The 26,155-nt window shown below is 39.4% G+C and overlaps 2 protein-coding genes across 4 annotated transcripts; one reads left to right on the top strand and one right to left on the bottom strand.

The window, feature by feature from the left end:
• Positions 1–553: 553 nt before the first annotated feature.
• mmgt1 (membrane magnesium transporter 1) lies at positions 554–3,217 on the top strand. The gene is made up of 4 exons (XM_057349289.1): positions 554–689; positions 1,485–1,537; positions 1,636–1,739; positions 1,862–3,217. Exons 1-4 carry the CDS (start codon positions 611–613, stop codon positions 2,016–2,018), a joined length of 393 nt encoding a protein of 130 aa, XP_057205272.1. The 5' UTR covers positions 554–610; the 3' UTR covers positions 2,019–3,217.
• On the bottom strand, positions 2,245–26,155 carry ints6l (integrator complex subunit 6 like). 3 transcript variants are annotated; one of them, XM_057349286.1, is made up of 19 exons: positions 26,048–26,155; positions 24,611–24,696; positions 24,417–24,494; positions 19,343–19,492; positions 17,442–17,531; positions 17,144–17,327; positions 16,795–16,923; positions 16,463–16,626; positions 12,152–12,304; positions 10,344–10,476; positions 10,134–10,228; positions 9,749–9,859; positions 9,321–9,536; positions 8,686–8,812; positions 8,054–8,196; positions 7,144–7,372; positions 6,406–6,774; positions 5,808–5,901; positions 2,245–5,341 (listed from the first exon to the last, which is right to left on the bottom strand). In XM_057349286.1, exons 2-19 carry the CDS (start codon positions 24,680–24,682, stop codon positions 5,242–5,244), a joined length of 2,637 nt encoding a protein of 878 aa, XP_057205269.1. In that variant the 5' UTR covers positions 24,683–24,696; positions 26,048–26,155; the 3' UTR covers positions 2,245–5,241. The 3 variants fall into 3 exon arrangements, with proteins under 3 accessions (XP_057205269.1, XP_057205270.1, XP_057205268.1); XM_057349287.1 differs by lacking the exon at positions 26,048–26,155 and adding an exon at positions 19,691–24,326 and having other exon boundaries at positions 24,611–24,647; XM_057349285.1 differs by lacking the exon at positions 26,048–26,155 and having other exon boundaries at positions 24,611–24,927.

Here is a 26,155-nt window from a genome sequence, read left to right as displayed (position 1 = left end):
ATAATGTTACGAAAACATACGTGTTCAAATTGATCTATTTAATATACAGAATTTCTAAATTCAATTAAACAATCTTGAAACTGTAGCTCTTTCTAGTATCTATGTTGAGCTCTGTTCTAGTATCTTTATTGGTAGTTTTAATGAATAATTTTAATGAATGACACTATAATCCTGTTCATTGATTGCAATACTGCCTTTAAAATTTTTGATAATACTATATATTTCGCTTACACAGAGCCAATCATATCATTATTAAACTATTTTGCATAGTCAAAACTTATTGACTACGTAACAAAAAATAAATAAATAAAAATAAATTTGCTATAACATTAATTTAATAAAAAATGTAAACGTCAATGGACGTTTATAAATTATTATTTTATTTTTTGCAAGAACTGAGTCACTTCAAATAACTCCAGGTTTTTTTTTAAATAAATAAAATCTGACATAGTTAACTTATTACTATTTATAACTTTTTATTCTTTGGATAAATACATTTTAAAAGTAGCGGTTTTATTTATCCGGCAAACCGGAAATGCGAATATTGTGGCGGTGGTGATGCAGCTCTCAATGAGGAGAGCTTCACGCGTTCAGTAGCGCTCAAGGAAAAATGGCCTCGTCATTCTGGAAAGGTGTTGTCTGTGTCGGTCTGTTCGCATTGGCACATGCAGCTTTTTCAGCGGCACAGCGTGAGTATCGTTCATCTAGAAACGGCGGTGATGGATAGAAATGTTAATATTCAGGAAGCTGTTAATGATGATTCGAGTCAGGTGCTGTGTGCGGCCTCTGCAACGCTGAGTGTTGCATGCCAGTTTTAGCCAGCATACTGGCTGTGACTCAAAAGCTAGTGAACTACCCTACCTAGATTGCATTTCGGGGCATCTTAGGTGTGTATTTAAAGTTCGATTGTGGACGGAAATGGTGTCAAATAAGGCAGCTCAACGGGATTTGAGACACTTGTAGGCACAGAATATTTTTTACTGTACCTTCATTTTATAAAATGTTAGCCATTATAGGTTGTCTCATAGAAGACAGTAATGTGTAGCGTTAAAAAAAGGTTTGGATTAAACATTCACATTTTTAATAATTGAGTCTTGATGTGTGTACATACACTAGATTGGTGACGTATTTTTGTTGTATGTAAACTGGCCTTCTCCAAAGCCAGTGTGTTAAACCGTTCACCAAACGTTCTTTACATTTAATGAATTAAATGTTGCTGTGACTAAACAAATGTTTGTTACCTGTCTAAAGGATGCAACTTCATCTAGTGTATGACATGCATTATGAAACATGCATTTAATTTGAAAGATCTCGTGGAAAAAAGCATACTTGTTGACACGAGGATGTAAAGTTGAATTTATGGGAAACTGCAACATTCAGTATAAAGACATAATTTATTCACCCTCATTGCATTCAAATTATGTTTACAGGGAATGATACACGCATATTTTATTTATTTTATTCTCCCTGTTTTTCTCTCCCAGACCGATCATACATGAGACTGACTGAGAAAGAGAATGAAATGTTACCTATAGATGTAAGTTGCAATGAAACGCAATGCACTTGATCACATTTAATGAAATAATAATGAAGTTATTTGTCTATTATTTGCTATTATTTGTTTTGTTTTTCCAGATTGTGTTACAGACATTATTATCATTTGTGGTCACGTGTTATGGAATAGTTCACATTTCAGGCGAGTTCAGAGACATGGATGCTTCATCAGAGCTCAAAAACAAGTAAGCACACGCAGATGTAATTTCATGTCTGTATCAGCTGTATGTTTATACTGATGATGAGCATTAAAATAAACAATTAACGGTCCGCTCACCTATGTGCTGTGCTCTTTTGCTTGAACCAGGACATTTGACACATTGAGAAATCACCCATCTTTCTACTTATTCAATCATCGAGGAAGAGTACTCTTCCGCCCTCCAGAGCAGGAGTCCTCCACTCCAAATCCCCAAGCTTTGCCCTCCAACCCCCTGCGTTTACGCAAGCTGGAGAATTTTCACTGAAACTGGCCTTCAGAGGGCTGCCTTGCCTGTTTTTTTTTCTTCTTACATTTATTTGTTAGCTCCTCCGTTGGACAGGGAAAATAAGATATTTCCTGTCTTTATGAATATGCTGTACAAACATGCATTTCTTTCATGCGGTTATGCTTTTTGTCAATGGACTGTGCCAACTCCTTTTCCAGCTGATATGTTTGTAATTACTTGTTATTGCTTGAGAGTCTTAAGTCTGTAGGTTACACCTGTAGCCCTCCAGTTGGCTCACAGAAAGAGGGCTTTGTCCTTCTTTTGCACCGAGGGCATCCTATCATGTACAATGTTGTCTTGCAACATTTTGGCTCAACAGCTGACCATACTGGCAACGGGTTCTTCCCTGTACCCTTCGGAAAGAGGTTAAAATTATGGACCATAAATTTGTAACTGTGTTCAGAACTAATACCTATGACTACTGAACTTCAAATTTGAGCTTGTTAGGCAAATAATCTTGAAAATTATTCAAACAAGTCTGAACAAGGGCATGATAGATGACGTAGATTAATAGCAATTCTAACAATACTGTGAACATTCAGAGGGGATGAATAGTACATTTTTTAGGGGGAGACGCTATTTGTTTATGTTTGTTAAGACACAACTCCTTATTTTTACCTTAATAAATTCTGACATTTTATTGATGAATTTGTAACTTGAGATCCATTTATTGTTTTGTCTGAAATCGGCGTTTTAAACAAAGATCTTTATTCCTGGGAATATCATTTGATTAGGCGTGTGTGAATTTTACACTTTAGTCATTGATGATGTTAGGGGATTATTTGTGTTCTTATGTGAAATGTTCAAGGGTTTATGTTGGTGTACTACATCGACTTGGTGTCCCATTGTTCTCTAAGCAGAGAATGGACAGAGGAAGTGGTCTGGTTTAAGGCAATAATAAAACTAATCCTTCACTAAGCTCTTTTTTTTTGCTAAAGCAGACCAGAAATGATCCTCATTCAAACACTGTTTTGTCTCTCCTGTATTTAAAGCTTGTTGTGCACGATTGATTTAAAAACTGATGGGGAGCATATTTGTTTTGAGAGATGATGTATGGTCAACATAACTTCCACCTGCGTTACAAATGTTTTTTTTTTATTGATGTACGTAAAAACAGCAATGCTTAAGGTGTTTGCTCAAAGCCTTGTTCAGATAAAGCATATGGGCAGCTGTGTGGATTTCTGTTTCTTTTCATTGAAAAGCCATTTTCCTGTTTGCATTATATGTGTTGGTCTTTATTTATTTCAATGCATTTTTAGGGTGTAATTTGACAGCATTAGGAAGTCACTGCCAACTTTGAGGGGATCATTGAAAGGCTAATTATAAAAAGGCACAAAGATTAGTACTCGCTATTACATGATACTCACTAAACTGTTACCATCTGTTGTCTTTGAGAGGAAATAAACATGTTCAGAAGCTGCTAAAGTTAGTCCAAACCTGTACCAGAGACAAAAGAACTAACTACTGAGAATAACATGAGTGAATAATATTGAAGATTAGATACTTGGGTAGATGCTGGTAGTTACATGAGAGTTTATGTACACATATGTACAAAGTATATAAGATTAAAAAACTTATGATGGTAATAAAAAGATAAATTATGAAATATTGAGAATCATCATTAAGTTAAAATGTCCTATAGCAAAAGTACTCATGGTGACTGCCTTTGACTGCTATGATAATGGAAATTGTCATAAATTGCAGACCTTGTGTACATTAAGGGGCAGTTTCCCGGACTAAAATAAATGTTAGAGCTGTCTAAACTGAAAACAGTTAGCAGTGACATCTTAAAGTAGATCAGTGGCATTGTTTTGTCTCAAAATGCTCACAAGTCGTGTTTTTTGTAAGGCACATTTGTAAAATTAACTTAAAATGTCCTAATTTAACTAAGGCCTAGCCCTGATTTAAGATAATCCCTGTCCAGGAAACCGCCCCTATACTTTTTAAATGTATAAATAACATGCTAATCAGATCGTTTACACTAACCAAAGCACAATTTCAAAATGTACTGGAGAAAAACAACGTACACATTTTCCTTTGAAATGTTTCTTTAATTTTTATTGTTTTCATTTAAAAAAATCATACAACTTTTTCTATACATTATCAGTTTACAAAATGTTTTATACAATTCTTAAAATATTTTTATGTTCTTGTAGGAATACCATCCAAAAATAATCTATATTATTTATCAACATTAAAAGTATACATCTGTTTTTAAAAAAATGAACAAAAACAACAACTGGGTCACTAACGTACGTCTGTGAAATAAAACTACTGAGTCATCTAACTCAGATGAATGTGTGAAGAGCATTGCTTACTGAAACACGACCTCATATTGGACAGAATCAAAGCTCTGTTGTGGACCAATTGCTCAAGGCTGCACCATTTGTGTTGGAACCTTTTCTTTTGAACAAGATGAGTGTGACAGTTTTCATTAGACACTATATTGCTTATAGGACGCTGCATGTTGAATTTTTTTGCTGAATGACACTAATCTAGTATGTGACGTTACATATCACCAAAAATACAAGAACAGGCCTCTTAAGATTTCACACTGAATCCACAAACTCGCACCTTCTTTGAGGATCTGACTGGATGAAACATCTGTAAAACAGTCTTAACTGCATGTGTTTGGGAGTAAAACTGAGCTTGGCATATTGATGATTGTTATTGCTCTTAAGAGATCTACTGTACAACAGTGTAGATCTCCAGACTGCTTTGAGGGTCCAACTTTGTTGTTAACCTCATGGGTTGTGGGCATTTTATGCAAACACAAATCCAACATAGGTTTTCCACACTATTCAACAATCAATCCGTCAATGTCAAAAACAGCAGACATATGTAATTTACACACACAGTAATCATTTCGCATTACAGATACTGACGTCTGCATTGGATGACCCTGTAATTTTACACAGTGCGTGAGACTTGGCTTTTCTGGAGTGTGCTTATTCAAGAACCATCTTTTATTCTTAAATGACGGTCGGGTTCAGGCCATCTCCTGGAGATTGACAGTGAATTACTGTCAAACCAGAACTACTAGAACGCTCTACATTGTGAGTACTCTTTTAGAGTTAACTGAGAGGTTCAGGACCAGCGTGGACCACATCTCCGCCATCCCTCGGATGGCCGGGTCTCACTCAGCTGGCGTTGCCCGCCGCTCCTCGTGTTCTTGCGAGTTTCTCATGTGCGCGTCTCACTATCAGCTGTGGACGTTGTTGAGCTGTGCGGGTAACACCTGTGTGTTCTCTATCTCCTCCAGAGCAGTCTCCAGCTGTTGGATCAGCACACGTTTCTTAAACCTGAGAGAGAGAAAGAAAGCTTAAGATACTCTTTAATAACAGATTGTCTTTAACTAGACTACATATTTTGGCCTAGGAACATCTTTTAGGATTCTCAAAATTTGTCTCAGACGGCTAAAATTGCACAGTGTGCCCCCGGCTTTACGTTATAGTTAACTTAAAAATAAAAATTCTATATTTCTAATAATATCTTCTTTTGAACAAAGACATTCATAAAAAAAATCCTACAATGGTAGTCAATGGTGGCCAAGAACTGTTTGGTTACAAGCACTCGTCTAAATATCGTTCTCTGTGTTCATCAGAACAAAGAAATCGAGGGTGAGTAAATGAATACAGAATTTAAATTTTTGTGTGAGCTGTTACTTTAAGCTAAATGCATAATTTAAAATGACTCGTGACCTCCTCTATGATCTCACAAATGAGAAGAACATAAAAGAGATGTCGATTACCTGAAGAGAGCTCTTACCTGGCTGCCTCTTTGATGGCATGATGAATGAAGTACCTCTGTACTGATACTGGTCCCTTCACCTCCTCAAGTAATCTAAATACCGCTTCATAATCTTCATAAAAGAATAAGCAACAGATTTTAGCTGCACACCCTCTTTAAAGACATAGTTCACCCAAAAATGAAAATTCTGTCATCATTTACTCACCTTCAAGTTGTTCCGAATCTGTATAAATGTCTTTGTTCTGATGAACACAGAGAAAGATATTTGGAGGAATGCTAATAACCAAACAGATTTAGCCCCCCAATGACTCCCATAGTAGGAAAAAATACAATGGTAGTCAAAAGTGCCCAAGAACATCCTACATTCTTCAAAATGTCTTCTTTTGTTTTCAACAGAACAAAAAAATTATAAAGTAATATTTCCTACAATGGGAGTCAATGGGGGGGGGTTATAAGCATTCTTCCAAATATCTTTCTCTGTGTTCATCAGAACAAAGAAATTAATACAGATTTGAAACAACTCGAGGGTAAGTAAATGATGACAGAATTTTCATTTTTGGGTGAACTATCCCTTTAAACCAGTGTATATGGAATAAATGAATAAATAGACACTCACTCCGGCCAGGCTTGCGGACCTCTTTGATGACTCGAGTGCGCAGCTCTGCATTACTCCCCTCTAGAGGAATCATAACTATAGTGCCCTGTTCCGGAGCGTCGTCTCCGTTTCCCTCCATCGCCTCCTCTTGGCTTGGAGGACTCAGGTCCTCACAGTTCTGTGTGTGATCGGAGGGTCTCTCATCCACACAGTTCTCCAATCCCATTCTCTCCTCCCCATCATCTGGTGTGCCCACCTCTCCCCTCTCCTCTGGGGGTACAGATTCTCCTCTCACACCATCCACTCCTCCAGGCCAGCCATCTCCGTCCTCGCCGCCCGGCGTTTGCTCTCCATTACTTTCTGTGCCCGCTACATTGTTACCCTCTGTTCCTGTAAAGCAAACCACATGAGGATATATTAATGCTTAATGGGCGCTTTTTCAATACACTGGCTAAACCACAACATTATCTCTCGACAGATGGACTGATGGAGGCAATGCTAAATCCTACAGATTTTTTTCAGATGGTGGAAAGTTTGACTTGCAGTTCACTAAGTGGGTCGGATGTTAGTTTAGTAACCACACTGATTCAGTTAATGCTTTATTGGGAGTCTTTCTGAGTGATTTATGAAAACAATTCAAACTACAGACCCACAGTTTTAACCCACAGTTAGGTTTAATATAATTGTTTTTGGAAACACTAGGGTACAAGATCAAGTGAAACCTTGGCTCATCTTAACCCAAAGCTCATAGGACTTTACCTTTGTGGAGTGGAATGGGTTTGATGATTCCTTGCTGACCCTGGGTCCCTGCAGTGCCCTTGCCCAGTACATGATTTGTTATTATGGGAGGTGTTTGGGGCCGCCGCAGAAATGGAGACATACTTCTCCGTCTCTTCAGGGCGGTGCCTGAGTTGGGATCACATGTGTTCCCACGCTTCTTATTCTGGGGACCTGTTATAAACTCATCTGCTTCATCTATCATCATTCCCTTATGTCAAAGAAGAAAAAAAACACAAGTTAGCAAATGAGGCACTTTCCGGTGGGTTTGGACATGACACAGTAGAATTCAGTGCATTGAAATACTGTTTATTAGTGGAAAATCATATGTTACCTGGACCACAAAAACAGTCATAAGTAGCACGGGTATATTTGTAGCAATAGCCAACAAAACATTGTATGGGTCAAGATGATTGATTTTTCTTTTATGCCAAAAATCATTAGGATATTAAGTAAAGATCATGTTCCGTGAAGATATTTTGTACATTTCCTACCGTAAATATATTAAAACTTTGTGAACAAAAATGTCCGCATACATACCTATAAACTTGCAAGTTTGAGGTCTATGTAAAGCTTAGAATTTCCGCTTTCGGGTTCCTCGACTCTCCACAACATCATTACAGTGGTAAGCCAATAGAGAGTGTTAAAACAAACCTGTTTCTTCTTGGCAACGGCCTGCTACAGCGCCTCTGATGGACAACTTTAAAGGCGATTTTCTCAATGTATCTCAGTCCTATCCTAACAAATCATACATCAATTTATTCAGCTTTCAGATGATGTATCTGAAAAACTGATGTACAGTATGTTTTCTGAAATCTCAATTTCAAAAAATTGACCCTTATGACTGGTCCCTTTTGTGGTCCAGGGTCACATATGTTGGACAAACAAGCACCTTCTTGTCCTGTTTGAATGGGTTGCCAAATGTGTGCAGTCGTTTGGGCTGATCCATATCGATCTCACGCAGAGGGGATGGCATCATCTTCAGATACTCCTGATAATTTCCCATCTGCCCCACTGGAATACTGTGTAAAGAGTCTGTGGAGTAACGTAAAAAACCTTTGATTAATAGTTAATAAAAGTTGTTTTAAATAAGAAAACTGTTGCCGCGCTAAATGCATATGGTCGTTGTTAAAGGTGTAGTTCACCCCAAAATAAAAATACTTTCATCATTTACTCATCCTCATTTTATTTCAAACCTGTATGACTTTCTTAGAACACAAAAGAAGATATTCTGAAGAAAGTTGCTAACTAAACAACACTGAACCCCATTGACTTCTATTGTACAGACACAAAAGAAAAACACTGTGACATTTTCTTTCGTGTTACACAGAAGAAAGAGTCATATACTGGTTTTGAATTACATGAGGGTGAATAAAACTTTTTTATTTTTATGTGATCTATCCCTTTAACATTTACCATTTCTTGCAGTGTTAAGAAAGTAAAGCTAACCTTTATGATATCTGACATGTTTCAACAGATTTGAGTAAAACTAAAAACTTTGCATTTATGCCTTGGTGAATTTACCATCATCTTGGCCTCTGAGGAGCTTCTGTGTTGTCCTCAAAAGGTTGGAACGCATGCGGGTCACTTGATCTAGCAGATTCCGTCGTGGAATATCATAGGCATTCCTATAGGCCTGGGGCTTTAAATCCTTGAAAAGAAGGAAAATAGATTTACACGTTATTTTACATACAGTATACTTGACTTATGACTTTATGGCCCGGTTTCACAGATTAGCTTAAGCCAGGACTAAGCCTTAGTTGAATTAAGATATTTATGTCGCTTTTATAAAAATGTCTGAGAAGAATACATTACATGTGTGCATCTTGAGACAAAACAATGAGACTGATATATTTTAAGATATTTCTGGGCAAGTTATATTGAGTTAAGGCAGGTCACACATTCATTTTAGTCGGGGACTAGCCTTAAGCCTGGTCTGTGAAACCGGGCCTAAACCTCTCCCTATATGCAGTGAATGTAGCTCAAATGTATGATGCACAGCCTCTCAGCACTGCATAGACATTATTGTACCATTACCATATTACAAATGTCAGTCTAACTTGTAATAAATCCAATATGACCCACACACATGAACAGGAAAAAGGCATATTTCACATATAATCTCTACTTGAATTGAGCTCCAGTGAAATAGTGTGCACCTTGTTGAGCAGTCCAATCTGGAAACCAGCAAACTCTTTGAAATTCATGTCGATGAGTCGCAGGGGCACCTCGCCCGTGATGCCCTGCAGGAGCTGCTTGAAATCACGGCGGTGTGCAAGAGACAGGGCGCTCGAGTGGTTCTTCACCTTGATGCCTGATTCTGGTGGAGGCTTCTTCCCGACAGACACGATTAGACGGTCTGATTCCATCTTTGCCTGCAGAACAAACAAATCACTGAGGTCCTATACAGAACAGAACCGATATTTTCCAGTTTCAAATTAAATGCACTGTCACATGCATTAAAAACAATAGGACTTGCTCACGTTATATGAACAGCACAATATTTGTCACCGTGACTTATTGCATCTAATCTATTAAGAAAAAAAACATTCTTTTAACCGTCAGTGAACAGAGCAGATATGCTCACCTGTTGACTGAGCTTTTTAAGATAGGAAATGACACTGTAGCTCAGACCACAATCCATGTTGTCAGAGATGAGATTGGGGGTTCCCATCATCCTCAGCGCCTTCTTGAGCGGCTGCAATCAGACAAAGAGAAGGAGAGACAAAGGAAGTGATAATGAGGACACACTCAGCATGAATCTGCACTCTGAGCACATACTGTAAGCTTGACCTCAACACAGTTGTTAACAGACTATAGAACAAACGCAACTCAATAATAGAGGTCATATTACAAGTGACCCTTGAGTGCATCTGAAAGCACATGAACTGTACATCGCACCAATTTATATGCACAGAGAAGATTGCTTTTTTGCACGCGAATCACTTCTGTCTTCTGTGCAAATGTCTCACCAGGAGAAAGTACGGAGGCGTGGACTTCAGGTACATTTCGAATGCCTGCCGCCACTTGAGGTTTGGTTTCAGCTTGTGCACCTTAAACAAATCATCTGTCAAGAGAAAATGAGATGATACTTTTTGCAATGCATTTGCAATGTATAAATAAGTTTTGGAATATAATTATTCGAAAATCCTACGTAAATAGACAGGTGGAAACACTCATACCGAGAAGCGGCAACAGAACGGGATAGTTGTAAGGCATGACGAAGAGGTTGACGCAGGTAAGAGAAGTGCTGGCTTTCAGGTAACCGAACGGGTGGGCTACATCACTGTGTTTTCCACTGCAGTTCACAAACACCTGGGTGACAGAGAAGAGGAGTTAAACACTGTTACTTTCTCTCTCCTGAGAGCCCTGATCTCACATGACACCGTTTCTCAGAGACAAACCTCATTTATCCGTGCCTCATTATGGAAGAAGGTTCCTTAGAGACCAGTGCGCTATAATTGTCCCTATATATGCTGGAAAATGAATGAGTTGCTTTAATTTACCATTTAGTTTTTTATTAAATGTTGCCAAGTACCAAGTTTGTAGCTATGACAAAATATTTGCTTTTGTTTTAAAAAAAACATATACTGGGAAAAAGGCATTAATTAAGGTATTTATGAGTACTGTTATACTTTAAATATAGTTACATACACTATATATACTGTAGACGGTTTTAGCAGAAACAACATAAACAAACGCTATGTGGCCCAAACTTATCTTCCAGTGGACCTCCGCAAGGAATCAATAACCGTTGAGTCATTTTAATTTAATTAAATACAATTAATATACAATAAAATATCAATATGAATTAATAGTATTAGTTGTATAGTAGTATCAATTAAATATCAAATAAACTATTACCAAACACAGACCGGTAGTTAACGTCGGGCCAGGGGCATCAGTTTATACGTATATAGTTTGAGTAAATATACACAGTCATTGCTCTGTGTATAATGTACATAAAAATGTACATAAAATTCAAATCGATTCCGAAATAAATGTTTGTACTTATATTATATATGTGAGTGTGTTGTGTATATTTGTATGTACTGTATATATAAATACACAAACATATATATTAATATATACATATATTTAGGAAATGTGAGTAATATATATTTAAATGGATACATAAGGTCAATTATATTTAAGTATAAATGTATATATATTTATGTGCAGGTAAAAATGATCATCTTTGTTTCATTCTGTAAACTACTAACAACATTCCTCCCAAATTTTAAAATAAAAATATTGTTTCTATTTGCACTTTTAAGCAATACAACAATAATATTTCTACATATTTCGGAAAAGTTCACAGCTTTCACGTGTCTTGTCATGGTGTCAGTCTTTCAGATTGCTGTTGGATGACTTTGTCACTCCTGAGGTTTGATTTTGTTGAAATTCAACAAACACTGGACTGGAATGGCCACAATACATCTAAAAATGTTGATTTGAAATGAAAATGTTCTCTATTAAATGTCTTAATTTTTTATGCGGCTGTATGTGTGTACATATAAACATACACACATATATTATATGAACACAAACATTTATTTTGGAATTAATAGATTTGACAGCACAAAAAATTACTAAACTTTTACTTTAAATAAAAAAAATGTCACTGCAACTTTTTCCCCAAGCGGTGGCCAGTAAAAAAGTAATGGTAGAGAAGTTATAACCACTATGAGCAATAATAACAGTGACGCTTGCCAAATGAGGTTTGACCAATCACAAAATACAGGCCTTATACAACCTTGACTGTAAATGTTTAAAACATCAAACCTAGAATTGAAACATACTGTAGGCGTTTGTATTCTACATTCCAAACTAAACACCCACGGTTTCTTTTTCCTCTTTTCATAGCAACACCATGACATATTTCACTATGAAACTGTACTGCACCCAGCCGGCAGTCTGAGGCCTGTAAAAGATCACATGCTAAATGCGGATATAACAGATGAAATGGTTGTGTGAAACGCCGTCCCACCTGCCAGCACATGTGAGGAGATTTCCTCTCCAAGATGTATTGTGTGAGCGGCGAAGGCTCCAGCTCGTATTTGTCAAACGGCAGTTTGTCGATAACCATCGGCTCACAGTCGACACAGAAAAACCTCACCACAGGATGGGCAGAGCGAGGTGGCTGAAGAGAGAAAGGATGTGTCATTACACAGAAATCCACAATGGGTTTTACAGAGGATATATGTCTGTTAGATTACAGTTCATCCTGTGATCACAGTGCCAGTGATGTGACCCATGTGTTTCTGGCACATGACAACACAAGCTGTTCCTCAGCAGATATTCACATAACAGACTCACTGAACACTAAATAAACCAAAGGAAGAGTTTTGTCACCAAGTGCTGTGAGCCAAATGAGATGTGAAATTTGTGAATATACTTAAACTGTTGTGTAAAGGAGAAGTTGTACTTCATAATGTATTTCTGCTGAAGTAAAAGCAGGGTCTCAAACTTTTTACCACACCTGCCAATGGGTGAATTGAATAAAAATATCCCTGGTCACAAAACGGTACTTTTAAAAAAAATATATATACTTTTTTCGTCCTATAACAACTTAATTATTTATAACTTATTTTATTTATTTATTTTTAATATAATAAAACTACTTTTTTCTACTTCATTACATATTTATTGTGTCACGTTGTATGGAAAATTTGGCAGCAAAATTACTGAAATTTCGAAAATGTCACAAATATGTTGAAATTTGCTTAATTATTTTAAATATTATCGGAATGTTTAAATATTAAAGTTAAAGTTATAGGTCGATGCAGTCAGACAGATGCTTTCCCCCCAGAATGTTATATAAATTTTAGTTTTAAAATATGTTTCATAGTTTTTCGCAGTAAATAAATGATTTTAACACTTTGAAAAGTTATGTATAATTCAAAAGTTTTAGGTCAATGCAGACAGAAGGAGTCATGCTTTCTTTTCCCATAGTGTTATATAACTTTAGTTTTGAAATATATTTTAAAATAATTTCAAATGATTTTTAAACGTTATTATCGTTTTATCATAATGCTATCACACGATAGCATTATCGTATTTCATATTGCATGTCGTGTTGATACGCAATTTTTCGCATATCGCATTTTTCTCCATCGTCTAATGGACATGAAAGGGTCATCAGGCTTACAGCATTTACATTTTCTCGTCTTGCATGAAAGAACGAATGTGTCAGGAGAGTGCGTGGCGGGAAGAACCCAGATGCAGGCAGGCAGAGATGAAGGGGTTAACAGGATACTTTAACAAAAAGACACGCAAAACATCAAAACCAAAAAACCCACGAGGGGGTATAACAAAACAAACAGGATACTAAACAGGACGTAGACTGACTCACAATAAACTAAGCAAAAACATTACTAAAACTAAACTAACACTTACTAAACGTGACAAGACAATCCAAACGGGAGCACAGGCAAGGGGAAGACAGAAACGCACAGGAAACATCCAACGACGAACGCCACGAAAGACACCATGTACAGGTATACAATACACGAGCAACAAGACAAAGAAACATGAGGACTATTTAAAGGCAACACAAACGAAGGATAACAACACAGGGCAGGTGAGGGTAATCAAACACAGCCGGGAAACAATACAGGAAACGAGAGGGGCGGGGCCAATGACGAGACACCGGAGAGAATGCATATTATTGTCAAAAGGACAGTAATATGTTTCTCTCCACACATAACCAAAGGCTTCGTCACGGCTCTGCCACAAGACCAAGAAAACCATGACAAGATAAGGCAGAGCCGTGACAGAAGCCCCCCCTTAATGAGCACCTCCAGGTGCTCACCAAGGGGTAGATTGACAAGACAAGACCGACTGGGTGACAGACAGGACAAGGCAAAACAATGAAAACAAAATCAAGGGCAGACATGACAGGATAACAATGGGATTAGGGTGAGACATCAAAAATAATAAACATGGGAGGGGGGGTGGGGACAGACAAGGGCTTGTGGGGGAACAGTCCTAGACCCCGGCTGCGCTCGAGGGTGTGGAGTCCTGGGGGACTTAGGGGAGGAAGTCCTGGGGGGAACCGCCGACTGGAACGTCGGCAGGACAAGGCTGGGACCCGGCTGGAAGGCCGGCTGGAAGGCCGGCTGGAAAGGGCTTGACGCCGGCTGGACAGGGCTTGATGCCGGCTGTACAGGGCTTGATGCCAGCTGGAAGGCCGGCTGGAAGACCGGCTGCTGCACCGGCTGGACAGGACGGGATGCCGGACTGGACACAGGACTGGACGCCGGCTGGATCACCGGACTGGACGCCGGCTGGATCACCGGACTGGGTGCTGGGCTGGACACAGGCTGTACTGGACTGGACACAAGACTGGACACCGGACTGGCCCGACCTCGCGCTGCTCGCCGTTGCCTCTTTCTCTTGAGTCTGGCCACCCGCCCGGTGGCCGGCTGCAAGTAGAAGGCAAACGGTACGGTTGGCTCCGGGTTGGAGTCCTCCGAGGATGACCCCCAGGACTCTCGCCTTCCCCGCTTCCCACCGAGGCTGACTGGTGGTAGGGAGGCTGCAGGAGGTGAGGAGGATGATGGCGTGGAGTTCCCCAAGGTAAGAGTACCCACCACACGGTCCTCCGGGATGGACGCCAGACCGGGACGAGAGGAGATTGGATGATTGCTGGGAGAGGAGTCTTTGCCACACTCCTCTCGAAGCTGCAACCGTTCCACTAACTGTGGGAACGGCTGGTAAACCAACTCCTCCCGCTCCGGAAAAGATGGTGGGTCGTCCATCCCGGCCATGAGGTAGGCACTCACCAGCACCTCGGGGACGGATGCCTTCCTGGCCTCGACCTCCCGAGCATAGTCCAGTAAAGGCCGATGGCACTGGGCCGGGAACGGGCCACCTCCGGCGTGTGACTGGGAGGCTAATGCCTCCCACCATACCGGATTGCCGGTACACGGCCACCGGCTGGTTGGGAGCCTGTCCATGGGGCTGCCTGCTGGGTTCAGTTGTAGCTCGTGCATTCTGTCAGGAGAGTGCGTGGCGGAAAGAACCCAGATGCAGGCAGGCAGAGATGAAGGGGTTAACAGGATACTTTATTTAACAAAAAGACACGCAAAACATCAAAACCAAAAAACCCACGAGGGGGTATAACAAAACAAACAGGATACTAAACAGGACGTAGACTGACTCACAATAAACTAAGCAAAAACATAACTAGACAAACTAAACTAACACTAACACTAACACTGACAAGACAATCCAAACGGGAGCACAGGCAAGGGGAAGACAGAAACGCACAGGAAACATCCAACGACGAAAGACACCATGTACAGGTATACAATACACGAGCAACAAGACAAAGAAACATGAGGACTATTTAAAGGCAACACAAACGAAGGATAACGACACAGGGCAGGTGAGGGTAATCAAACACAGCCGGGAAACAATACAGGAAAAAAGAGGGGCGGGGCCAATGACGAGACACCGGAGAGAACACATATTATTGTCAAAAGGACAGTAATATGTTTCTCTCCACACATAACCAAAGGCTTCGTCACGGCTCTGCCACAAGACCAAGAAAACCATGACAAGATAAGGCAGAGCCGTGACAGAATGTAAACATGACACGCATTGACAACACATAGACTACCATTCAATTCAATTTAAAACAAACATGTGCCGCTTCATTTGGCATTTGCTATGACACACATTACTAACCATCGATGCTACTGTGCCACTGACTGACAACACTGACATGATACCTGAGGTGTCAGGAAGGAAATGAAAGGGAAAATCACCTCATGTTAAGGGGCTAGCGGTAAGTGTTAAAGCTCTGTTAAGCATGCAGGCCAGGGCTGCAGCAGTCGTATTTTGTTGGCTAACGCTCTCACACTGCCCACAAGCTGAGCAGAGCTGTGGCACTTTGGCACAGCACCAGCTGCTGTCTCTACAGTGCACTTGTTCAAGAAAGAATAGACAGCGAGGGGGTGGGAAACCTCAGGACAGTGAAGCTTTTTCTCCTGTTACCACCTCTTTATCTCCTTTCAGCCCCCTTATCTGCCTCCCCATTCATCAGCGATGTTTGAGCGTGAAAGCTAACCTTTAGTTTTCAGAGGTCATTACCTTTGGCAAATAAATTGCTTCATCCACTCTCCGCTTGTATCAGCAGATACTAACACACCTATCCAACCTCTTTTTGCAAGCCTATGCCTGGTACTTTTCCATTTCAATGCGCAAGACAATGCCAATGACCCGGAGTTAAATAAATGGCTGACTGCCTATAATGTAAAAATTGGTTGTGCAGTCAGGTTTTGTTATTATTTACCAGAGTGGGGGAGTTCTGGTCAGGCCAGAAGGATTCAGGGATTGGCCAGTGACCCACAGGTACCCCCGTCTTGGGGTTTGGTCGGATATAGATGAGCTTGTGACAGCTGTGCCAGGGTTGTGGACCGAAGGAGGTCAAAGGACGGACTGGATCCACTAATCCATCTGTACCAAGAGAATGTTTGAACAATGTTGAGTTATCTGGGAAATGCATGTTTTTCCGCTTTGTGTATTGATTACATTATAAATGTTTACAAGGTTGGTATAAAATCACATTACCATGTTGTCTTTAAAATGATGTGTCAACACCGTGAGATGCACATTTGCACATACCTTCACCTATTGCAGGTGGATCTGGACCGCTTTTCTCAAAGTGTATTACAACTCCACTTAAAACCTTTTGGACAAGAGACTCAAGGCACTGGTTCAACATCCTTTGTGTCCGCACACAGTACGATCGGCCTTATTGAGAGAGATTGAGAAAAAGACACATATGACTTATAGATGCTAGTAATCCAGTGTCCCAGCAGGTTTCTTAACAAAAATGTTAAAAGCATTTTTAAAAAAGACTTTATTTATAATGAAGAATATACATTATTTACAAATATGAAATATTCCTGCTGGTTGTACTGACTGCCAGTGACACTCAAGATTGTTAAATATGACTCTGCATGTACTGTACCTCCAGTGACCTCACACATCTGAGTGATAGCAGACTCATCGGTGGGCACACTGCCCAGCTGCTCGCCGTCGGGCACAGCTAACCCCGGTAGCCGCAGCACCAGGGCGAAGAGTCGCTGGTCCCAGCGGAACGGCTCTTTGGTCAACTCACTGCCCGGCAAGGGAGAATTCAACGGCAGGTGTAGCTGAAGGGTGAAAAAGACAGACTTCCTAAAGACTTACGGTATCATTATACATCACAAGAGTTTAGTCATATATGTGTACGAACTGAGTAACATTTATTGCCATTGGTCTCTTACCTCCTCAGCGACCCCAGAACTGTGTGTCAGTTTGTTTCCATCTGTTATTGTAATAATGACGGATGGCTCCAGAAAGAAAGGGTTCCGACCCTAGAATAAAGGATGTCATTTCTTAAGAACTTCCCTGTTTCCCTGAAATAACCATAAACTGCTAAAATGTGAAGATATAGAGTGGGGTCCATCCAAATATTTGAAACCGTTGATCAAAATGATTTTGCCTTATTCTAACAACAACAACAAAAAATAGTACTAATTATTTATCAGCACAAGAATTTGAGTGCAACTTTCTGTTTATACAAAGGAGATTCAGATAGAACCCCACCAAATGCAATGTGTTTGCATCTGACTTTTCAGTTCAATTGTAAGCATATCATAGCATGTCAATTTCTACACAGTTGAGTGAAAATTTACATTTATGCATTTGGCAGACGCTTTTATCCAAAGCGACTTTCATTGCATTATCCTATACATTTATACATAGGTATGTGCAATCCCCTGGGATTGAACCCACAACCTTGCATTGTTAACGCAATGCTCTTACCACTGAGCTACAGGAAAGCAGGAAAATCAATCTTTTCTTTAATTGCAGAATTAATTCTTTAATTCTTTTAATTTACTCAATGCCAGGCCATCCCAGATATATATATGATTTGTAAACTTGTCAAATGCTCTCTCATTTATAAGTATAAAAAAACTCTGCTAAATGAATAAAGGTTGACATGACATCCTATCTTTAGTCAAACACAAAGATTTTTTAATTCAAATATTTGTTACTTCAAATACATATACGTAGGTCAATAAATGTGGAAGCTCTGAAAAGCACACACACCCCGCATAGGGTAATCCAAATCACTCCTGTGGTTTAGCAAATGTCTTCTGAGATGAAGCAATCGGTGTGTGTGGAAAAAAAAACTGATACCCATAACACCTCTAAACTCACAAAATGACAAGTATAGTAACAATATAACTCACATTAAGTCATTAAGTGACAAATATTTTATAAAAAATTTGTTTGCGTTCAACTGCAGAACGATCTAGGATGTACATCTAGGATGGCATGAGGGGGATTAAATTATGATTTTCTATTACAGGTGAACTATTCCTTTAACTGTGAGCACAAGATGCATGTCTCTATCTTTCCTTTAGGGGTCAGCACTGAGTTACTCACTTCAGCTTTCACTTGAGATTAACACCCTGCCTAACCTAAAGGGTTATCCCACACTCTCTGTCTCTGTCTGCTATTTCAGGTAGCCTAATCCAATCTGTTCTTATAGACTTTTTACAGACACTATCCATATATACAGTAAACTCTAGTAAGCAAATAATCCAGTTAAATGTTGTTCTTTATTTATTTTAACAATATCTAAATAAAAACAAAGATGACACTGGACTTCTATTGAAATTGTCTCTGTCGTTAAAAGCATCTCCACTGCAAATCCTCACTGAATGGATGTTACACTGCACAGCAGCATCAGGTTTGCAGTTTTGGACTACAAAATATTTTCCCATGTGTTCGCTGGGTCACTCTCATACCTTCTGTCAGATTTTACATGAGCTGTAATATGGTTATTTTTAAGTAATGGCTTCATTCCTGCCACTTTCTCATAGAGGAACATACTATGCAAAACTCCAGTAAATGTGACTGGAATTTCACTGATTCATTTGCTTTTAAACGTGTTTGCCAAGTAAATTTGAGGTGAAGGGCCTGGATATTTGACTATTTAATTATAAAATTTGGTTTGATGAATAATTTGTGACAATATTCCTTTCACTTGTTCTATCACATGAAGAATAGCAAATGAGTCTGTTCTTTATTATTAACTCTAGGTAATATACTAATAATATACTATATTAAATAATAATGGGCTCGCTGAGTACTAAGGGGGGGCTGTCATTATTACCTGACCATAGTTGTCAATGCCAGAGACTAATCTGTTGAGATTAAGCAGGTCGAAGGATGTACGGAGAGCGTGACCCAGTGTAGTCAATCCAGATGCCTGCAGGTTCTTCAGTTCACTCATGAATGTGGCATGATTCTCTTTCCAACCCGCCTACAACATACATCAACACACACAGAAATAATGTGAAAATAGTTGTAACCTTGGAAACCATTCAGATGGTGACATCACTTACTGGACGTCATTCACATTTACAGTTCCACTTAAGCCACTTAAATTCCCCTTTAATTCCTATTAAAGGAATAGGCTAGTTCATCTTCCAAAAATAAAATTCTGTCAACATTTACTCACCCTGTGTAATTTTCTTTCTTCTGCAAAACACAAAAGAAGAAGAAGTTTCGAAGAATGCTGGTAACCAAAAACCATTGGCCCCATTGACTTCTATTGTATGGACACGAAACCAATGCAAGTCGGTAGGGAACCATGTTTTTCTGTTATTAACATTCTTTAAAAAATCTTTTTTGTGTTCTGCAGAAGAAAGAAAGTCATATGAAATGACAAGAGGGCGTGCAAATAGTGACAGAATTTCCATTTGATCCCTTTAAGAATGTATAACAAAACAAACAAAACATCAATGATTTTAATGACCCATAGAACAAAAACACATTTAAGTTTGCATTTCATATAAAAACTACAAAAAAATAATAAAGTAAAGAAAAATACATTTTTGGCTTTCAAACTTAGTGAAACATTTCTGTAGTTGCTGAATTGCACCTGTGGTTACTGCTGGGACGTCTGTGAACTGACTCTCAAACCAGTTTTGTAATAAAATAAAATAAATATACTTTTTAGTTTGGTCCAAATATTTTGTCCAAATACTGCATGTATCATTTAAAATGTCATCAAATATTACCCACACAAAAAGTCCCAGTGTTTTTTCATTTTTTCATGCATTTCACACTCTTTCATCTTGCAAGGTAAAGTGCAGTAAATATAACCTACAGATGATCAAACATAATAACAAGAGAAGGAAAACGTTGGAGAAAGAACAAGCAACCTAAAACGAAAGTACAGTCAGACAATGGGTGTGTGTGTGTGTGTGTGTGTGTGTGTGTGTGTGTGTGTGTGTGTGTGTGTGTGTGTGTGTGTGTGTGTGTGTGTGTGTGTGTGTGTGTGTTGGTGTGTGTGTGTGTGTGTGTGTGTGTGTGTGTGTGTGTGTGTGTGTGTGTGTGTGTGTGTGTGTGTGTGTGTGTGTGTGTGTGTGTGTGAATGAGTACTGTTTGTTTGTGTCTGCTTATTGCACATGTGCATATGTGTAGGTAGGCAGGCTCGTACAGATCCGCTGCATAAGGTTTAACTTGTGCTGTCTTTAAAAAACATTTTGTGGTTACTTTGTCTCTGCCCCTGACCCACATTGCTTCACGCTGCAAAAGAATACAGTCATTACTGTACTGCTAAGAGAGAAAAACAATATAATGAGTTCAGATGCCAAGAACAGAGGTTAACAGTTCACTAAATCTGCTTTTACAAATGATTCCTGCTTCACATTACATTACTCAGTGTGAATAATTAGCACATTAAATAATTGTGCATACATTTTGTAAATCCAAACATAACAGAGGACTTAACAGGTGCTGAGTGTAGCCAACTATTTTTGAGAACAAATTTGCAGCCAGAAGTGAAATAAAAATATTATATTATATATTAATAACGTGTGGGTTAGGGTTAGGTTATAGTATTTATGGCTAGCTGTGTATAAAAACAATCAAAGTCTATGGAATGTTCTCATTTAGATTGTGTGTGTGCTTGTGTTGAGGGCACTGTAGTACAAAGCAGGCAGAGATTTGTCGGTAGGGGGCTTGAGGGTGTAGGTTTATGTCCATGTATGGAGCAAAAAAAGAAAGCCGTCAAGCGGGAGATCTTCTAACTGGCACTCAATAATTCAAGCAACGGAGTAATTATATATTTTTCCCATCCGTCTTTCGTTCTCTGCGCATTAACAATTTATTGACTGTGAAGAAGTGTGACTGCAATCAGACCCTCCTTTAATCACACGCTTGCCCATCGAGGCAGAAGAAGATGGGAGAGAATAAGGAATGTGAACACGGACTAAAGAGCCAAGAGAAAGGATAATACCTAAATTGTAGCTTTAAGAGAGGAAATGTAAAATCAAACCCTTCGTTAAAGAATGAAAAGCCAAAGGTGATCCAATTGAGGAAAGAAAACATTCTAATCCACACATGGGGAATCTCATAAAAATCTCCCATTTTGCCTTCAAGTTGAAAGAGAAAATATAAAATGTAAAAAAATCAAGCCGATATAAATGATCGTTAATATTTTGGATATGTAATATTTTGTTGACAATTAAGCACATTTCCACTCTATGTTTGTATAAATGTTTTACAGTAATAAGGATTACAGTACAAAAAATGGTAGTCAATGCGGGGCAAAATCTGTCTGGTTATAAGCATTCTTCCAAATATCTTTCTCTGTCTTCATCAGAACAAAGAAATTTATACAGATTTGGAACAACTCGAAGGTGAGTAAATGATGACAGAATTTTCATTTTTGAGTGAATTATCCCTTTAACAAGATTCACGGCAAAATAAGGCATGGAGGCGGTCTACAGGATAAACATACCGGTATGATAAGGCACAAACTGGTCTGTGTGGTCTGCATGTAGGTGATATGGGTTCACATGTTTTAGCTCTTGAAAGTATTTGAATACTAAAGCCACACCTAAATGTATAAATCGCATTGCATTAGTCTTACTTCACTTTTCTTAGCCATTTTTAAACCTATATGCTCATTTTAGTGGCTATATGAAGTCAGTTCCCCTTAAATTCATTAGAATTCATAGGGCCCAAGACAAAATCATAGTAATGAGCTGTGACCCCCATACGCCCAGCAGTGAGATGAGCCCACGTACGCGATTTTACACCCGCATTTGCTTTTTTCCATCAATCAAGCACAGAAACCAAACAAATCAATCAAATACACAGTTTACAAAAAGTTGACTCATCTGAGTTTGTTTAACAATAAGCAGATGATGTACCTTTATACACACTGCCACATAGTACATTTCAAGCAGCGATTGACTAAAAAAAAACTTATTCGTGTTAATTTATGAAAAAGGCAAGGCCACGAACAGTGTTTAGCTTGACCGAGACTCAAACAACAAGAGAGCGCACAAACAGGAAAAGAGAGCTTTGTGGAGACTGGAGGCTGACTGAAACTCTTCACTGACTAGCTGCTGAAAATCTCATGAATAACTGACAGGAAATAAAAAAGGCAGCCTGTCACACACAGAGGCCAGATTCTTGCTGGGCTGGTACTTGCCCAGCGTATTCTTGTCGAGAACTGGGTTAGTCTGGTTGCTAATTCTGAAGAGGCCCAGCTTGGATGAGAAGTCTTTTTTTTAAACAGACAGGAGGGACAAGCTGGCCATGAATAGCTCCCGCTTATGTAAGAGAGCGGTTATAACATTTCATAACATTTATTTAGCATCTCAAACAAAGACATAGTAAGGAAACAATGTAACACATTTGCACTTGCTCATTCTCATTTAAGTATTTAAATGTATGTAGGCCTACTGTATATGTATGGTTGCATGATCCATTCAGTGCATAGCAATGAGAAGGAAGTTATAGGCACTTGGAAGTCAGCCTCAGATTATCATGGATAAACTGAAAGAGGGTGGGAAAACTGCAGGAGAAGCATGGAGTAAAAAGCTCTCCAGGAGACCTGCTCTACCTGCCAGATTGTCCGACTAGTGAAGCACTAAAGTGCGGCGCTACTCTCATTGTCAATGTCAAACTACAATCTGGGCACCGCTGTGTCACACGAACACGTCAGTAATAGCCATTCTAGAGTGCTAGTCCAGGGAAAGAGAAATTATGGAGGAAAATTTCAATTTATATAAAATGATGAAACCCATCACCATGTTAACCACCCAACATAATTCACATCAGGCATTGAAGGCATTAAAAGATATGTGAATTAGTGGATGATGAATGACTGTGTGTTTAAGGATGGTCTGAAGACTGTTAACCATACTGAATGTGTGATTCACTGTTATTGCTACCTAAATAGGTTAGTAAATACGTAACAAATATGTAATAAATACACTACTGCTTATTTGTTAGAGTTGCAGTGTCAAAATGTACTATTTTTATTTACAAACCTTATTCTGACTGATATATGGTATTGAAGCACATTGATTCACACTGCAATCCTGCTTTCTATGGTCACAACATTTATTTGAAAAATATCTTAAACATGTCCTAAATGAACAGCAGAACGATACATCACATCATATGTGTTGCTTAAGGCGGCCACATTTCAGTTAGTTTAAAAAAGAAATAACCAAAATGAAGGTTCATAACTGGGATTAAATCCTGTTTCATTTTTTTGTATAGGCGTGTTTGAGCAAACTTATTCAGTGACCTGATGTGACAGTTCATAATTCATTAGTTTTGAAACCTGACTTGTATATTGTGTTTGGGAATTTTCTAAATGAAAGGGAAGGAGATGCATGTACTGATCAAGTGGAGAGGGAAGGAAGTTGCTGTTTGTTTTTCCACAACCTCCTCTTATAAAGTGCAATGCAAAATGAACCCAAGAAGCAAACAAGGCCCTGGGAGAAAGAAATCCTCGTTTGCTTATTGATGGCCGTTTCACAAATCAAATCACGTTGATTTGCTAAGGCTACAGTGACCAATGAGAATGCGCCGAGGTTAACCACAGAGCGGATGCATGAGAAAGAGGGCAGTCCGCTTGTCCAATCCAGGCCGAGCTGGCCCGACAACACGTCACGCACTACGTCACGGTGGATAATAAATCTCTCCGCCTCCATCTCAGCGCTCGAGAGCTTTCCCAACACAAAAGCAAAATGTCCGCCATGTTCAGAGGCTGCGCTGCTCCGGGTCTGCGGATATTTTAACAAAAATTTGCCGTTTTCGTCACCGGGAGGCCGCCCGACCCGATGCTACGAACCAGAGGGACAGTAGAGTCTCACTGTCAGAAAAATACCTCCGCTTTAACCACATACAAGCACAATTTAGTAGTATTTCTTTACCTTGACGCCGTATGGTGGATCATCAAATGTAACTAGCATGTACCTGTCGCCTCTACTAGCCGGGTCTCGGGCACGCAGCTGTTAAAGAAAACGAAACAATAAACATTCATTTCAACCGATCCTGTCAATAGGGATCCTTAACTTCAACAAGATACAACAGTAAGCGGAAAAAGTCGGGGTAAAATTATGTTTACCTTCATAAAGATCTCAACCGCGCCTTTAGCAATGTCCAGATACGTCGTACCCAAATAAGTGCGCTGATTCATAGAAGCGGACGTGTCTATCAGGAAAAGTAAAATAGGCATTTTAGAATGTATAGATATACGTCTAGATGGTTGCTAAAATACCTACAATCGTCATATGACCTATCTTGCGGCCCTGGGCATGCATATATGTGTGTATATATTTTGTTATAATCAGACCCCCCCAAAAGAGGGTCGTACTGCCACCCTTTGCAGCCGCCTGATTCTCTATCTGTCTTTTCTGAGCAGTGCTGGGCTCGCGCTGTTAGAGAACTTCTCTTCCGAACATATCGAAACGCCTTCGCCCCGCCGCGGCCTCGCCATTGGATGAGCAGAGCCGCGAAGCCACGCCCTCCATGTATAAATATGCAATGAGGTCGCGGAATGCCTCTTCCCCTAGTTCTCCGCGCATGAGAGCGAGACGGAGGAAAGAGATCTTATGTGTTTTCGGTGTATTTTGTTTGTCAAAGGATATTTGTGTTATTGCACGTTGACGCAACGTGATTGACATTTGTAATACGTTTTCTTTAACCGGTGTTATTCAAGCTCACTTGTAGCCTTTCATATCATTTTCGTCTTCGAACAGACGACACCCCCATCCTGTGATCTCGTCTAGCTTTCTCGGTGGGGGTAGGCAGTAGTATGGATTCTGTGTGATTTTTATAATAATGGTGCCTCCCCCTTAAGCACGGAGAAATCTTCAACTGCTTTCACCTTCTCTTGTTGGTCTCCTTAGAGAGGGTGTAGTAGGGAAGCGCCATGCTAACACAACAACATTCCGCCCGCGTCCGTGACAGCGAGAGGAAAAGAAGCGTTGTTATAGGCGCTGGCTCCTCCTAAATCGCGCTGCTCAGTTTCCGTGGAGAATTGCTGCACATACCATTTGCATTTGTGAATGTGAAAAAGGGACGTACTTGAACCATGCAACCTGTTTACCATAATCCCAGACGGACACATGCCGCGAACCTGATAACACGTATAAAGTATGAACACATTTGCGGAGTATTTAAGATTACACAATGCATTAAAAACTGATATATCGTATAGACCTGTGTGTGACAAGTGCCGTTGACCATATTACTCTGCTTGTTTGGTCGCATTTTACATAAGATTATTCTGATATAGGGGTTACCACACTGTTGCATTAATGTGTGTGTGCGTACGTGCCTACAGCCAGTCACAAATGTTTTTTTATTGTTGTTTGCGCCCTAAGAAGGCGGTGGATGGCTGTCGTCTGATTACCTTTCAATTTAATTGGCGTCCATTTGTTAAGGATGACGTAGTTTAATGGGTATGAACCAAAGTAACGAAATAACCACTCTATAAAAGTATTTTTATTCTACTGAAATGCGCAAATGGTCTTTGAGCTAGCTGTCAAACAAGACTTACCCAGAGGCCAGTCAAACTGCGGAGGAGTAAAAAAGATACAATTCTTTACACTTTATTTATATTCCACAAACATTTTCAAAGGGTATTACCGGAAACAAATTTAAAAGT

Source organism: Triplophysa rosa, linkage group LG13, assembly GCF_024868665.1.
Source record: "Triplophysa rosa linkage group LG13, Trosa_1v2, whole genome shotgun sequence".
NCBI classification, from domain to species: domain Eukaryota; kingdom Metazoa; phylum Chordata; class Actinopteri; order Cypriniformes; family Nemacheilidae; genus Triplophysa; species Triplophysa rosa.
Note: the sequence above shows the minus strand (reverse complement) of the source record. Positions and strands in the feature narration are given on the sequence as shown.